Genomic DNA, 15,107 nt, shown 5'->3' with positions numbered 1-15,107 from the left:
ACCATACGCAGCTAACCATGCTAATCAGAGGTGTGGGGAAGGACAACAAACTAAAAACAAAAAGCGGTTCTAAATAAATTAGTTTTCAATCTAAATTTAAAAGTGCATAGCTCCAGTGGCTTCCTAATATTAGAAGGAACAGCGTGCCAGACGGCCGCATAAGCGTATCTGAAAACGTGCGTTGCAGTGACCATCTTTGTTTGGTGGCTAGCCAAAAACCGCTGCGAGGATGAACAGAGTTCGTGTGATGGTTGATGTTACTTCACGAGATCAGCAAGGTATTGTGGTTTATTTGTGGCAAGCACTTTGTGTGTAAAAAGTGCGACATTATAACGTGATTCGTTTGACAACCGGAAGCCAATCCAGTTCGGTGAGCACTGGATGGACACAGTCAGATCTAAATATGGTTGGTGCTTAGATGGATGGCCGCTAAGCATAATAGGTATTATAGACTTCAGAGCTACGTGGTGGGCAGAAGAATTGTATTGTGATGTGTGCTCGATATGCTCCGTGCTCCCCGACTTCACTGACACTCTCGCGTCGCAGCTTCCGCGGACGCTGAGCTGCCGACCCTGCTGCACTTCTCGGCGCGGTTCGGCCTTCGGTGCCTCACCTCACAGCTGCTGCGCTGCCCGGGCTCCGAGTCGGCCCGGAACGTTCTCAACTGGCACGGGGACTCCCCCGGCTCCCTGGCCCACCGGCACGGATTCCCAGCCCTAACGGAGCTCATTCAAAACTCCGGGGTACGGCACTTTAAAAATGCATCGTGCGGCACACGTAACTAGCCAGAACATTATCAACAAAGGGGGTCTGTAAACATTTACTCGTTGTGAATAAAACGGTGAAAATTACAAAATAACTGAGCCAAGAAGTATGGTCAATTAACCCCCACGACTTACGACGGCAGGTTTGACTATCCTCAAATTGGCATCTGTGTTCGGGTGGCAGGAATTTATTTGTACCGATATATGGTACCAGTATTCGTGTGTTCAACTTTATCACATTAGTGTACGCACAGTTTTGATAATAGAACTGAGAAATATTCCCCGGTTTTGCTTGTGATAAAGGCGGTGAATCTAGTCGGGAGGACCTTACCCAGCAGTAGATTGACAAAAGAGCTCCGCATGCGCACGATTTTCCTGGGCTGTGTGCGCTCAGGATATCCAGTGGTCGGTAGTGCAGGAGGAGCAGCTAAGGCTGGGTGACCACGGCGATGACTGCAAGGACTCATCAGAGGAGGAACTCTGCAGCACAATTTCGGAAAACCTCCTAAGCCAAGCAGAGGAGTGTGAGGACAGCAAAGCCCGTGAGTGAATCATGAATTTCTGTGAATTTGTGATTTTTTAATTCGTGCCGTGTAATTCCCATTCAACGTGATTTGTTTGAACCAATCGGACACTGAGGCATCGATGGCCATCTCCTATTTACTGGCCTGAGCTACTGGTGGGAATTCCTCGATCCTATGGCAGAGGCGAGTCTCTCCATTGGATAACCACCGTTGGGTTCCCCACAAAGCGGTGCTCGTTTAATCGACCCTCGACGGTTGAGTTCATATCTCAATCAGGATTTAAATACCCGCAACCTTCCAATTGCAAGCCACTCGCTCTACTGCCGAGCACCCCTTGGCCGGCCAATTCTCATTTCTCACACAACCAATGACATTCCTCGTTTCCTGTAACGGTTGTGCAGACGAAGATGTTGGTGACAAGGGTCCGGGCACAGCAGCAGACTTCCGCTCACGTTCCAGCCCAATGCCGGGTGAGCCTTTTGCTGCAACACAAACGCATGCGTGACTTGCGTGTGGGTCCTCGGACCCAGTGGTGCGCCCTCTCATCGCCGAGTCAGATTGCGCTCGGCAAAATGGCTCCATTCCTGTGGCCTGCGGCCAATTTGCTCGTCCTGGATGGCATTCGGATGACCGACCGTCACACACAAACGTTTTCTGTCAGATACCTTGCTGCCTTTCACTGGCAAGACCGCCTCAGCAGTACTTAACTCAGCCCAATTGGTCTTTATGGTCAAAGACGTTGTACTGTCCCGTGACGATATCCTTGTCAGCGTCGATGTGGTCTCTTTGTTCACCAAGGTCCCAGTACCTGATACCACTGAAATAATTGAAAATTTGGTCCAACATGGACTAGACCCCGACACACCTGCACTGGTTAGGCACTGCCTCAAGAATACCTACTTTACTTGGAATGGCTCCTTCTACAAACAAAATGAGGGTACCCCCATGGGTAGTGATAGCCAATATTTTCATGGAGAAATTTGAATCAGACGCCATCCAGACTTCCACCCTCAGACCTTCCCTGTGGAAGAGATATGTAGATGACACTTTCGTCATTTGGCCACATGGTCTCCCAGCTCTGAACCTTTTCCTACACCACATCAATTCCAGACATCTCGCCATCAAATTCACCATGGAAGTCGAGAAAGATGGCAAGCTACCATTCTTAGATGTTCTGTTTGAGAGGAGACCTGATGGCTCATTGGGGCATTCTGTCTACAGGAAACCCACCCACACAGATTCCTACTTGAAACCTGATTCCCACCACCACCCAGCCCAAAATAATTCTCTCATCAAAACTTTATACCATAGGGCTCAGTGCATTTTGGACCAACACCACCTGACCAGTGAATTAAAACATGTACACCTGGCCCTCAAAAGGAATGGATACTCTGACCGTACCATCCGCCAAGCTGTTTCTCCCTCCATACAGAAACAACCACTTGATACTCTGGTCAAAACCATCACACTACCATATATAGCAGGCGTTACTAAAAAGATTTCCAAAATTCTAAACAAACACAAGATCCAGGTCCGGTCCAATACAGTACACAAAATTCGTGATCTGATCCCATCCGTGAAGGATGTCATTCCTGACTTACAGTACCCCGGGGTTTACAAATTGCGTTGTACCTGCGGTGATTGCTATATCGGGGAGACAAAGCGACATGTCTCTGACTGAATTCGCGAGCACAAATCAGATTTGAAACACGGCAAGACGAATTCTTCTGCCGTAGCTGATCACTGTTACAACGCTGTGGGTGATCACGATATAATTTTCTCCGATACCAAGGTTATTTGCAAACCCACGGGTTTTCATCAGAGATTTGTTCACGAGGAAATTCAGATCTACAAACACAGACACAATTTCAACCTAGAAGATGGTTTCAAATTAAGCAACCATTGGAAAGATGTTCTAAATCGAACCAAACATTAAACTAATTTTCAATGGTACAGTATATTTTTCAAGTAGTGGTACCCCAAACTTTCGCAGCTCTTAAAAATTTCCTTTTCACACCATCAATAGGTAAACTCCCCCCCCCCCCCGCGCCAAACGGCAAGTGCACCCGCACCTCTATGCTAAGTCGGCCAATCAAATGCTAATTTTTATGCTAATTCCTTTGTAAAGGCACCTTGTTTCTTCGCACACAGCTTAAAGGTCGCTGTCTGAGCGTGGCTATGTTTCACTCCAGCGCTGTCCTTGAGACAGCCTGATCCCTTCACCTGATGAAGGCCGCTTGTGTTGTGGCCGAAACGTCGTGATTTTTGTTGTTTTATTTTTTACCTACGTGACTTTAACGAATAGAACCAAAGAGTACAAATAGGTTGTCACGGGGCTGTTGGTTTTCATGGTGGGCAACAGGTGGTGCGGCAATATACACTGTTATACTGTACTTCTATGCTCACTGTACTCTTATGGCGGGACCCCGGGGTCCCATAAGCCCCCGGCTCTCGCATACACATCATGTTATAATGTAAACAAACACTTTGCTTTTTTTCACCAATGGGTTTGAAGGATGGTGGCAAGTGTTGTCTTGTTAAACTATGACTTTAAAACTTAAAACTACTTACCTGCAATACCTCTATTTAAATACGCCATCGAAAAAATAATTTACACCCCTCTGTCAATCATCGTGTTTCTCAGTGTGGATTTGTGAACACACTTTGTAAACAGTACATAAAATAGTACGCGTTTTGAATGCACTGTTCATATTGTAACAAGCGTTTATACCGATGTTACTCTACAGAGTAGTCGGTCAACGCTCCTCTTATCCACTTTGAAATGAGCGATATGTGAGGACTATGGCTTAATCGCAAAAAAACCTATGTGTGTGTGGGTGTGTCTTTCTGTATGTGTCGCTCTCTCTGGGTGTTTCCCTCTCTGTGTGTTTCTCTGTGTGTCTCTGTGTGTGTGTCTCTCTAGGTGTATCTCTCTATCTATGTCTCTCTGTGTGTCTCTCTGTGTCTCTGTGTGTGTGTGTCTCTGTGTGTCTCCTGCTGCGCGCTCTATTTCCCTAGTGGCTGATATACCGTCATTACACTCGACCCTCGACGATCTCCCCGCCTTTCCTTCACCCTGTTCAGCGCTGCCTTTCCTTAATAACCCTGTTCAGCGCTCTATCCCTTTAGTGGCGGATATATACCGTCACCTACACATTGACATGCGAATATCTCACGATACAATGGCCACCTCCTCAGCACAATCTCCAGCCCCCACCCTCTTGCCCGATGCGGCAACCCCACCTCCCCCCCTTCGGCTCTATATATAAGGACTTGTTTCAGCAGCCTGTTTCTCACTCCCACCTGAAGACGGTTGCTGGATACATATACCATATAACCACGTGGTTGTGCTTTAAAGCGTCACGCATATTTGCCGGGGATTCAGTCTCTTCTCAGGAAATCCCAGGGGTGTGGGATCACGGTGAATGCGCACGAGACTTGGCGGATGGCCACATGAAGGAGGATCCATACATTGTCCCGGAACTGAACGACTACGAGTTGATGGGTGACAGCAACGCGTGGACATCAGCCAAATCAGCAGCGGTGGTGGCAGCTCCCGCGGCCCGGCACGACACAGTGGTGCGCCCGCCCTGCCCGCTGGGCTCCAGTGCGTACGCTCAGCAAGGTAAACCGTCAGCTCGGCAAGACTCCTTTTATCTGCAAGCCTTTTATCTGCCGGCCCTGTTATTTGTGGCCCCGTGCAACAAATTCCCGTTATCATCGAGTTGATTCCGTTTGTGTGGTTTCGTTCCTGGGCGCCACGGTGGCGAGATGTTAATTTCCTTGCCTGGTATACAGGAGGTCGTGGTTTCAATGCCGACCCTGAAGCCCGTATATTTGGAGTTCGCATGTTCTCTCCATGGTCGGGTGGTTTTTTTCTCCGGGTCGTCCGGTTTTTCCCTCCACATTTAGAAACATGCATTTAGAGTATTTGGCTGCTATATATTATCACATGATAAGCCACTTCATTAAACTATTATTTGTGGTCAGGTCGCTACTGAAAAAAAGCTATATTGCTCAGTGGGCCTGACCTGCTGAAATAAACAAAAATTCAGACAGATTCAATTGAAGTTCGCGATATCTCCTTCTGCGGGTCCATTCTTTAACAAGGGACAATGATGCACTGCCCTGTGAGATTATATTTTATTTGTTGACAGGAATAAATATTAAGCCATCGGCTGTTTTACAAGAACGACCCACGGAGAACCGTGGTGAAGAAAAGGAAAGTCACAGCGGCATAGTAAAACAACTTTCCAGTTATGCACCACTCAAGTAGTAAGACCGGCAGGTAACACAGAAATATAATGGCAACTCGTGCGGAGTTCGCTAACCGCCCGTGCAAGAACTCCGAACGGATTCTTCATCTCGTGGTACCAGGCTGGGGGCGCAATTTACAAATTAACATGAACGTCGTAAGTCTTCCTTAAAAAATATCCTGAAGCAGGAGATTAGCGCTGGATACAGCAGTCACATTTGCCAGTGTGATTTGTAACTTTCATCCTTACCCATGTGTATTGCAATCCAACCACGTGGAGACGAGGAATACTATAAGGGCTGGTTGCCATTTTAATAATACACGTTCTCACACTGCATCCTACACTCACACCAGTGTAGGTGCACTCTATTCTCCGTCCTTCACTTGGACCTGGGATAACTATAAATGTCGGGCCTACTTCGGGTACCCCTAGGCTCTCTCACTCGTCTGCCAGGGGATCAGCCACCACTGCCCCGCAACAAGGTACTCTGCAGGCCGTCTGGATACCACCAAAGATTCGTCCATGAAGCCATACAGATTTACAAACATAGACATAACTTCAACCGAGAAGAAGGATTCAAATTGAGGAATCATTGGAAAGATGTGATTAACCATGTTAAACCTCAACCGATACTCTCCCCCGCCACGCGCCCCCCCCCCCCCACCATCCGTGGCTCCAATATTCTTCATTTTCTTTCCCTTCCTTGCTCCACCCACACTCCCCCCATACTGTGCCCGTCCTCCCTGGCTCCTCCCCCTCCTCTTACTCTATATAACAGTCTATCATCACAAGTAGCTCTCTCTACAGTTATTTTGCTGTGCCTTTTTCACACCTGATGAAGGAAGCTTGTGTTGCCTCCGAAACGTCGTGATTTAATTTAGTTGTTTTCATTTATTTTAATTTTATTTTTTACCTACGTGACTTTACCGAAAAAAACAAAGAGTATGAATCCTGGCAGTCGCGAAAGCTTCAAATCTAGAACAGTACACAATTACGATAGGAGTGCCGACACTACTGGTGGTGACTCGTGCACACTTAGAATTGCATTCTGAAAAATTGCTCTCACGTCCTTTTGTTGTGATATGTGAATGCCGAAAACATTTAGAAATTTGGTGAAACGTGCACTGCTTAAAAAGTGCATAAAGAAGCGTGGAGAGGCACATGCTTGGGATTACACCGAGAGAGAGGGAGGAACGCATTTATCAGAAAACACACGTCAGTTGGTAAAAGCTGGTGGTTGAGACTAATGACAGTGGCAACTGAAGGAGGACGTGCGCCACAGAGCGATGAAATCAGCTCGTGTGCAGCAGCTAGATGGATTGTTGCATTGTGAAACAATGAGAGTTGCGTGATAGCTTTGGGAGGACTTCATTCAGCAGTGGATAGATGATGAATACACAAACAACCACTTTGTTCATGAATATGGCAGGCGTATTAACCATACAATACGCATTGTCTGCTTCATAGTGGACGTTCGTGTGACGGCATTACAAAAGATGAAGCCATTATATGTGCCGGCGTCATGGTCCAAATTTGTCAATTGAACCTTATGGCGGGACCCCGGGGTCCCATAAGCCCCCGGCTCTCGCATAAACATCATGTTATAATGTAAACAAACACTTTGCTCTTTTTCACAAATGGGTTTGAAGGATGGTGACAAGTGTTGTCTTGTTAAACTATGACTTTAAAACTGAAAACTACTTACCTGCAGTACCTCTATTTAAATACGATATCGAAAAAATTATTTACACCCCTCTGTCAATCAATGTTTCTCAGTGTGGATTTGTGAACACACTTTGTAAACAATACATAAAATAGTACGCGTTTTCAATGCACTGTTCATATTGTAAGAAGCGTTTATACCAATGTTACGCTACAGAGTAGTCGGTCGCCGCTTCTCTTATCCGCATTGATATGAGCGATATGTGAGGACTATGACTTAATGGCAAAAAAAACCTACGTGTGTGGGTGTGTCTTTCTGTGTCTCTCTCTCTGGGTGTTTCCCTCTCTGTATGTTTCTCTGTGTGTCTCTCTAGGTGTATCTCCCTATCTATGTGTCTCTGTGTGTCTCTCTCTCTCTGTGTCTCTCTGTGTGTCTCTGTCTGTGTGTCTCCTGCTGCGCGCTCTATACCCCTGGTGGCTGATATACCATCACCTACACATTGACTTGCGAATCTCTCACATTACAATGGCCACCTCCTCAGCACAAGCTCCAGCTCCCACCCTCTTGTCCAATGCGGCAACCCCCCCTCCCCCCCTTTGGCTCTATGTATAAGGACTTGTTTCAGCAGCCTGTTTCTCATTCCCACCTGAAGACGGTTGCTGGATACATATACAATATAACCACGTGGTTGTGATTTAAAGTGTCGCGCATATTTGCCGGGGATTCAGTCTCTTCTCAGGAAATCCCAGGGGTGTGGGATCACGGTGAATGCGCACGAGACTTGGCGGATGGCCACATGAAGGAGGATCCATACATTGTCCTGGAACTGAACGACTACGAGTTGATGGGTGACAGCAACACGTGGACATCAGCCAAATCAGCAGCGGCAGTGGCGGCTCCCGCGGCCCGGCACGACACAGTGGTGCGGCCGCCTTGCCCGCCGGGCTCCGGTGCGTACACTCAGCAAGGTAAACGGTCAGCTCGGCAAGACTCCTTTTATCTGCAAGCCTTTTATCTGCCGGCCCCGTTATTTGTGGCCCCGTGCAACAAAATTCCCGTTATCATCGAGTTGATTCCGTTTGTGTGGTTTCGTTCCTGGGCGCCACAGTGGCGAGATGTTAATTTCCTTGCCTGGTATACAGGAGGTCGTGGTTTCGATGCCGACCCTGAAGCCCGTATATTTGGAGTTCGCATGTTTTCTCCATGGTCGGGTGTTTTTTTCTCCGGGTCGTCCGGTTTTTCCCTGCACATTTAGAAACATGCGTTTAGAGTATTTGGCTGCTATATATTATCACATGATAAGCCACTTCGTTGAACTATTATTTGTGGTCAGGTCGCTACTGAAAAAAGCTATATTGCTCAGTGGGCCTGACCTGCTGAAATAAACAAAAATTCAGACAGATTCAATTGAGTTCGCGATATCTCCTTCTGCGGGTCCATTCTTTAACAAGGGACAATGATGCACTGCCCTGTGAGATTATATTTTATTTGTTGACAGGAATAAATATTAAGCCATCGGCTGTTTTACAAGAACGACCCACGGAGAACCGTGGTGAAGAAAAGGAAAGTCACAGCGGCATAGTAAAACAACTTTCCAGTTATGCACCACTCAAGTAGTAAGACTGGCAGGTAACACAGAAATATAATGGCAACTCGTGCGGAGTTCGCTAACCACCCGTGCAAGAACTCCAAACGGATTCTTCATCTCGTGGTACCAGGCTGGGGGCGCAATTTACAAATTAACATGAATGTCGTAAATCTTCCTTAAAAAAATATCTTGAAGCAGAAGAATAGTGTTGGATACAGCAGTCACATTTGCCAGTGTGATTTGTAACTTTCATCCTTACCCATGTGTATTAAAATCCAACCACGCGGAGACGAGGAATACTATAAGGGCTGGTTGTCATTTTAATAATACACGTTCTCACATTGCATTCTACACTCACACCAGTGTAGGTGCACTCTATTCTCCGTCCTTCACTTGGACCTGGGATAACTATAAATGTCGGGCCTACTTCGGGTACCCCTAGGCTCTCTCACTCGTCTGCCCGGGGCAGGGGATCAGCCAACACTGCCCCGCAACAAGGTACTCTGCAGGCCGTCTGGATACCACCAAAGATTCGTCTATGAAGCCATACAGATTTATAAACATAGACATAACTTCAACCGAGAAGATGGATTCAAATTGAGCAATCATTGGAAAGATGTGATTAACCATGTTAAACCTAAACCGATACTCTCCCCCGCCCCGCGTCCCCCCACCCACCATCAGTGGGTCCAATGTTCTTCATTTTCTTTCCCTTCCTTGCTCCACCCACACTCCCCCCATACTGCGCCCGTCCTCCCTGGCTCCTCCCCCTCCTCTGACCCTATATAACAGTCTATCACCAGAAATAGCTCTCTCTACAGTTATTTTGCTGTGCCTTTTTCACACCTGATGAAGGAAGCTTGTGTTGCCTCTGAAACGTCGTGATTTAATTTAGTTGTTTTCATTTATTTTAATTTTATTTTTTACCTACGTGACTTTACCAAAAAAAACAAAGAGTATGAATCCTGGCAGTCACGAAAGCTTCAAATCTAGAACAGTACACAAATACGATGGGAGTGCCGACACTACTGGTGGTGACTCGTGCACACTTAGAATTGCATTCTGCAAAATTGCTCTCACGTCCTTTTGTTGTGATATGTGAATGCCGAAAACATTTAGAAATTTGGTGAAACGTGCACTGCTTAAAAAGTGCGCAAAGAAGCGTGGAGAGGCACATGCTTGGGATTACACCGAGAGAGAGGGAGGAACGCATTTATCAGAAAACACACGTCAGTTGGTAAAAGCTGGTGGTTGAGACTAATGACAGTGACAACTGAAGGAGGACGTGCGCCACAGAGCGATGAAATCAGCTCGTGTGCAGCAGCTAGATGGATTGTTGCATTGTGAAACAATGAGAGTTGCGTGATAGCTTTGGGAGGACTTCATTCAGCAGTGGATAGATGATGAATACACAAACAACCACTTTGTTCATGAATATGGCAGGTGTATTAACCATACAATACACATTGTCTGCTTCATAGTGGACGTTCGTGCGACGGCATTGCAAAAGATGAAGCCATTATATGTGCCGGCGTCATGGTCCAAATTTGTCAATTGAACCTTATGGCGGGACCCCGGGGTCCCATAAGCCCCCGGCTCTCGCATAAACATCATGCTATAATGTAAACACTTTGCTCTTTTTCACCAATGGGTTTGAAGGATGGTGGCAAGTGTTGTCTTGTTAAACTATGACTTTAAAACTGAAAACTACTTACCTGCAGTATCTCTATTTAAATACGCTATCGAAAAAATAATTTACACCCCTCTGTCAATCATTGTTTCTCAGTGTGGATTTGTGAACACACTTTGTACACAGTACATAAAATAGTACGCGTTTTTAATGCACTGTTCATATTGTAACAAGCGTTTATACCAATGTTACGCTACAGAGTAGTCTGTCGCCGCTCCTCTTATCCGCATTGATATGAGCGATATGTGAGGACTATGACTTAATCGCAAAAAAAACCTATGTGTGTGGGTGTGTCTTTCTGTGTCTCTCTCTCTGGGTGTTTCCCTCTCTGTGTGTTTCTCTGTGTGTCTCTCTCTCTGTGTCTCTCTAGGTGTATCTCCCTATGTATGTGTCTCTGTGTGTCTCTGTCTGTCTGTCTCCTGCTGCGCGCTCTATACCCCTGGTGGCTGATATACCGTCACCTACACATTGACATGCGAATCTCTCACAATACAATGGCCACCTCCTCAGCACAAGCTCCAGCCCCCACCCTCTTGCCTGATGCGGCAACCCCCCCTCCCCCCCTTTGGCTCTATATATAAGGACTTGTTTCAGCAGCCTGTTTCTCACTCCCACCTGAAGACGGTTGCTGGATACATATACAATATAACCACGTGGTTGTGATTTAAAGCGTCGCGCATATTTGCCGGGGATTCAGTCTCTTCTCAGGAAATCCCAGGGGTGTGGGATCACGGTGAATGCGCACGAGACTTGGCGGATGGCCAAATGAAGGAGGATCCATACATTGTCCCGGAACTGAACGACTACGAGTTGATGGGTGACAGCAACGCGTGGACATCAGCCAAATCAGCAGCGGCGGTGGCGGCTTCCGCGGCCCGGCACGACACAGTGGTGCGCCCGCCCTGCCCGCCGGGCTCCGGTGCGTACACTCAGCAAGGTAAACGGTCAGCTCGGCAAGACTCCTTTTATCTGCAAGCCTTTTATCTGCCGGCCCTATTATTTGTGGCCCCGTACATCAAAATTCCCGTTATCATCGTGTTGATTCCGTTTGTGTGGTTTCGTTCCTGGGCGCCACGGTGGCGAGATGTTAATTTCCTTGCCCGGTATACAGGAGGTCGTGGTTTCAATGCCGACCCTGAAGCCCGTATATTTGGAGTTCGCATGTTCTCTCCATGGTCGGGTGTTTTTTTCTCCGGGTCGTCCGGTTTTTCCCTGCACATTTAGAAACATGCGTTTAGAGTATTTGGCTGCTATATATTATCACATGATAAGCCACTTCGTTGAACTATTATTTGTGGTCAGGTCGCTACTGAAAAAAGCTATATTGCTCAGTGGGCCTGACCTGCTGAAATAAACAAAAATTCAGACAGATTCAATTGAAGTTCACGAAATCTCCTTCTGCGGGTCCATTCTTTCACAAGGGACAATGATGCCCTGTGAGATTATATTTTATTTGTTGACAGGAATAAACATTAAGCCATCGGCTGTTTTACAAGAACGACCCATGGAGAACCGTGGTGAAGAAAAGGAAAGTCACAGCGGCATAGTAAAACAACTTTCCAGTTATGCACCACTCAAGTAGTAAGACCGGCAGGTAACACAGAAATATAATGGCAACTCGTGCGGAGTTCGCTAACCACCCGTGCAAGAACTCCGAACGGATTCTTTATCTCGTGGTACCAGGCTGGGGGCGCAATTTACAAATTAACATGAACGTCGTAAATCTTCCTTTAAAAAATATCTTGAAGCAGAAGAATAGTGTTGGATACAGCAGTCACATTTGCCAGTGTGATTTGTAACTTTCATCCTTACCCATGTGTATTGCAATCCAACCACGCGGAGACGAGGAATACTATAAGGGCTGGTTGTCATTTTAATAATACACGTTCTCACACTGCATCCTACTCTTACACCGGTGTAGGTGCACTCTATTCTCCATCCTTCACTTGGACCTGGGATAACTATAAATGTCGGGCCTACTTCGGGTACCCCTAGGCTCTCTCACTCGTCTGCCCGGGGCAGGGGATCAGCCAACACTGCCCCGCAACGAGGAGAGAGAGATTTCTTCCAGCCGATTCTTTCCCTGCCTCCCCGACGACGACCACCTGTCCGTCACGTGGTCCACTTTAAGAACCCTCTCGGCAGCTCCTCCCCCAGCTCGGCCCCGCCCACTTTCCCGAAAGTGATTTCCGAAAGTCCCCCTACGTTACCCGTGACGTTATGTCATCCTTGGTCTCGCATAACTCTCCACCAACGCGCACTTCCTTCATCCCTCATTGGCTACTCACAGTACTCCTCTACACATGTATCGATAGCTCAATGTTAATGTGCCATTTAATTGAGGGACTACTGTGTGGTGTTGTGTTGGTGTGGTCTGGGACTGCTTTGTTGTTGTTTTTCCTGCCTTGTCCAAGCTTGATAAATCGGACGTATATAATGAATGCATTATTAATTCATATTTAGTGACTTGCTTACCACTTTTTTAAATTTACATCCCTCTGTCAATCATCGTGTTTCTCAGTGTGGATTTGTGTTTCTCTGTGTCTCTGTGTGTTTCTCTGTGTCTCTGTGTGTCTCTCTCTGTGTGTCTCGCAAGGTGTATCTCTCTATCTATATGTCTCTCTGTCTCTGTCTGTGTCTCCTGCTGCGCGCTCTATCCCCCTAGTGGCTGATATACCGTCATTACACTCGACCCTCGATCATACCCCGCCTTTCCTTCATCCTGTTCAGTGCTCTATCCCCCTAGTGGCTGATATACCTTCACTACACACTGACATGCGAATCTCTCACAATACAATGGCCACCTCAGCACAAGCTCCAACCCCCACCCTCTTGCCCGATGCGGCAACCCCCCTCTCCCCCCTTCGGCTCTATATATAAGGACTTGTTTCAGCAGCCTGTTTCTCACTCCCACCTGAAGACGGTTGCTTGTGTGGCGATCGAAACGTCATGATCTATTATAAATGTTCTACCTACGTGACTTTACCGAAAGAACCAAAGAGTAAGAGAAATATTATCAAACAGGAGGAATTCACGGTGCAACGCATCTCATCTGTTAAATATCTGCAGGTAATAGGATTGTCATCGATTGATCCTGGCTGCAGACATTGGTAGGTCACAAATAATAATGAAGATAAGAGAGCAGTTTCACTGTATTATGCATACCGTTATGACAAATAAAGGACTTAAGTAGTGTAGGCAGTTTGAGCAGCTTTGAATAACACTTATGATCCTGCCCATACCCGAGCATAGAGTGCATTCGCTTGTTCAGCTCTTCTGCGCATTCATCCTCGCTGCGCTTGGACGACATGACAACAGAATGATCCGCGCCAGGTGGGTCGCGGCATTTATGTGCGCAGTGGGACGGAGTCGCCAAAAATGAAGAAATGAATTAGGATTTTTACTTCCGTTTATTCGTGACCCCGGGGTCCCGCCATAAGGTGCAAATATTGAATATTACCCACGAGTTATTCCATTGGCATTACACACGGCAGCAAATCATCGCCCCCTCCTGGCAACTTGCGGCTCCGGAGCTGCATCCGGCTCTTTAAGGACTGCATTGCGACCCTTGATATATAGAGGGTTTTTTTACCGAATTCGAAAAAAAATGGCTCTTCTTGTTATTTTGGTTGCCGACCCCTGACCATGGAAGTCCAGTTCACCATGGAAGTCCAGTTGATCATGGAAGTCCAGTTCACCATGGAAGTCCAGTTGACCATGCAAGTCCAGTTGACCATGCAAGTCCAGTTCACCATGGAAGTCCAGTTCACCATGGAAGTCCAGTTGACCAAGCAAGTGCAGCTCACCATGGAAGTCTAGTTCACCATGAAAGTCTAGTTCACCATGAAAGTCCAGTTCACCATGGAAGTCCAGTTGACCATGGAAGTCCAGTTTACCATGGGCAGGGGTCAGCAACCTTCCGGCTCATGAAGGTCTGATCCATGACGTTATTTATTAAGGACGTCTCGTATTCACATGCATTGCGGCTCTTGAAACATTGAGGTTATTACTGATTTAGAAAAAAATGGCTCTTTTTATTTTAGTTGCCGACCCATGCACTAAATACAAATAAATAAAACATATAAGTATACATTGTATAAGTACATTAATTCCTGCCGATTTTTCAATACTAAATGCATGCTTTGGCAAATCAACAAAACAACAAAACCAATTCCAGACCACACCAAGATAACACACAGTAGTCCCTCAATAAAACTGCACATTAAAATGTAACTATCGATACACGGGTAAAGATGAAAGTTACAAATCACACTGGCAAATGTGACTGCTGTATCCAGCGCTAATCTTCTGCTTCAGGATATTTTTGAAGGAAGATTTACGATGTTAAAGGGAGGAAATAGGGTTGTTCCAAAACGTTGGTGCTACAACGGTAAAGGCTTTGTCACCTATGAATAATAATTATAATTTCTAACGCGCACAATTTTCACTTGCCCGAAGGCAGCGACCCTGAGGTGCGGAGCCCAGCTCAGAGATCCGATCTATAAAAGTCAAATTTTGATTTAAAACTTTCGTGACTGCACGGATTCATATTCTTGGTTCTTTCGGTAAAGTCACGTAGAAGGGAAACAATAAAATGATAAAAATATAAAACAATAAAATTC

General features: G+C 46.4%; 1 protein-coding gene across 3 annotated transcripts in view; it reads left to right on the top strand.

Annotated features, from left to right (window-relative positions):
• LOC116950877 (uncharacterized) overlaps positions 1-15,107 on the top strand; it is a 50,629-nt gene that overhangs the window by 19,540 nt on the left and 15,982 nt on the right. Inside the window, exons 7-12 of one of the 3 annotated variants that reach the window (XM_076073178.1) lie at positions 547-743; positions 1,159-1,306; positions 1,690-1,758; positions 4,674-4,913; positions 7,936-8,157; positions 11,183-11,422. In XM_076073178.1, the coding sequence (XP_075929293.1) occupies positions 547-743; positions 1,159-1,306; positions 1,690-1,758; positions 4,674-4,913; positions 7,936-8,157; positions 11,183-11,422 (1,116 nt within the window). Of the gene's footprint in view, positions 1-546; positions 744-1,158; positions 1,307-1,689; positions 1,759-4,673; positions 4,914-7,935; positions 8,176-11,182; positions 11,423-15,107 lie in introns of all 3 variants that reach the window. The other 2 variants (XM_076073177.1, XM_032969002.2) reach the window with 2 other exon arrangements.

Source organism: Petromyzon marinus, chromosome 41 (assembly GCF_048934315.1).
Source record: "Petromyzon marinus isolate PM22_M1 ecotype Great Lakes invasive population chromosome 41, UKy_Petmar_22M1.pri1.0, whole genome shotgun sequence".
Classification (NCBI taxonomy): Eukaryota; Metazoa; Chordata; class Hyperoartia; order Petromyzontiformes; family Petromyzontidae; genus Petromyzon; species Petromyzon marinus.
The sequence above is the reverse complement of the archived record's forward strand: the minus strand, read 5'-3'. Positions and strand labels throughout refer to the sequence as shown.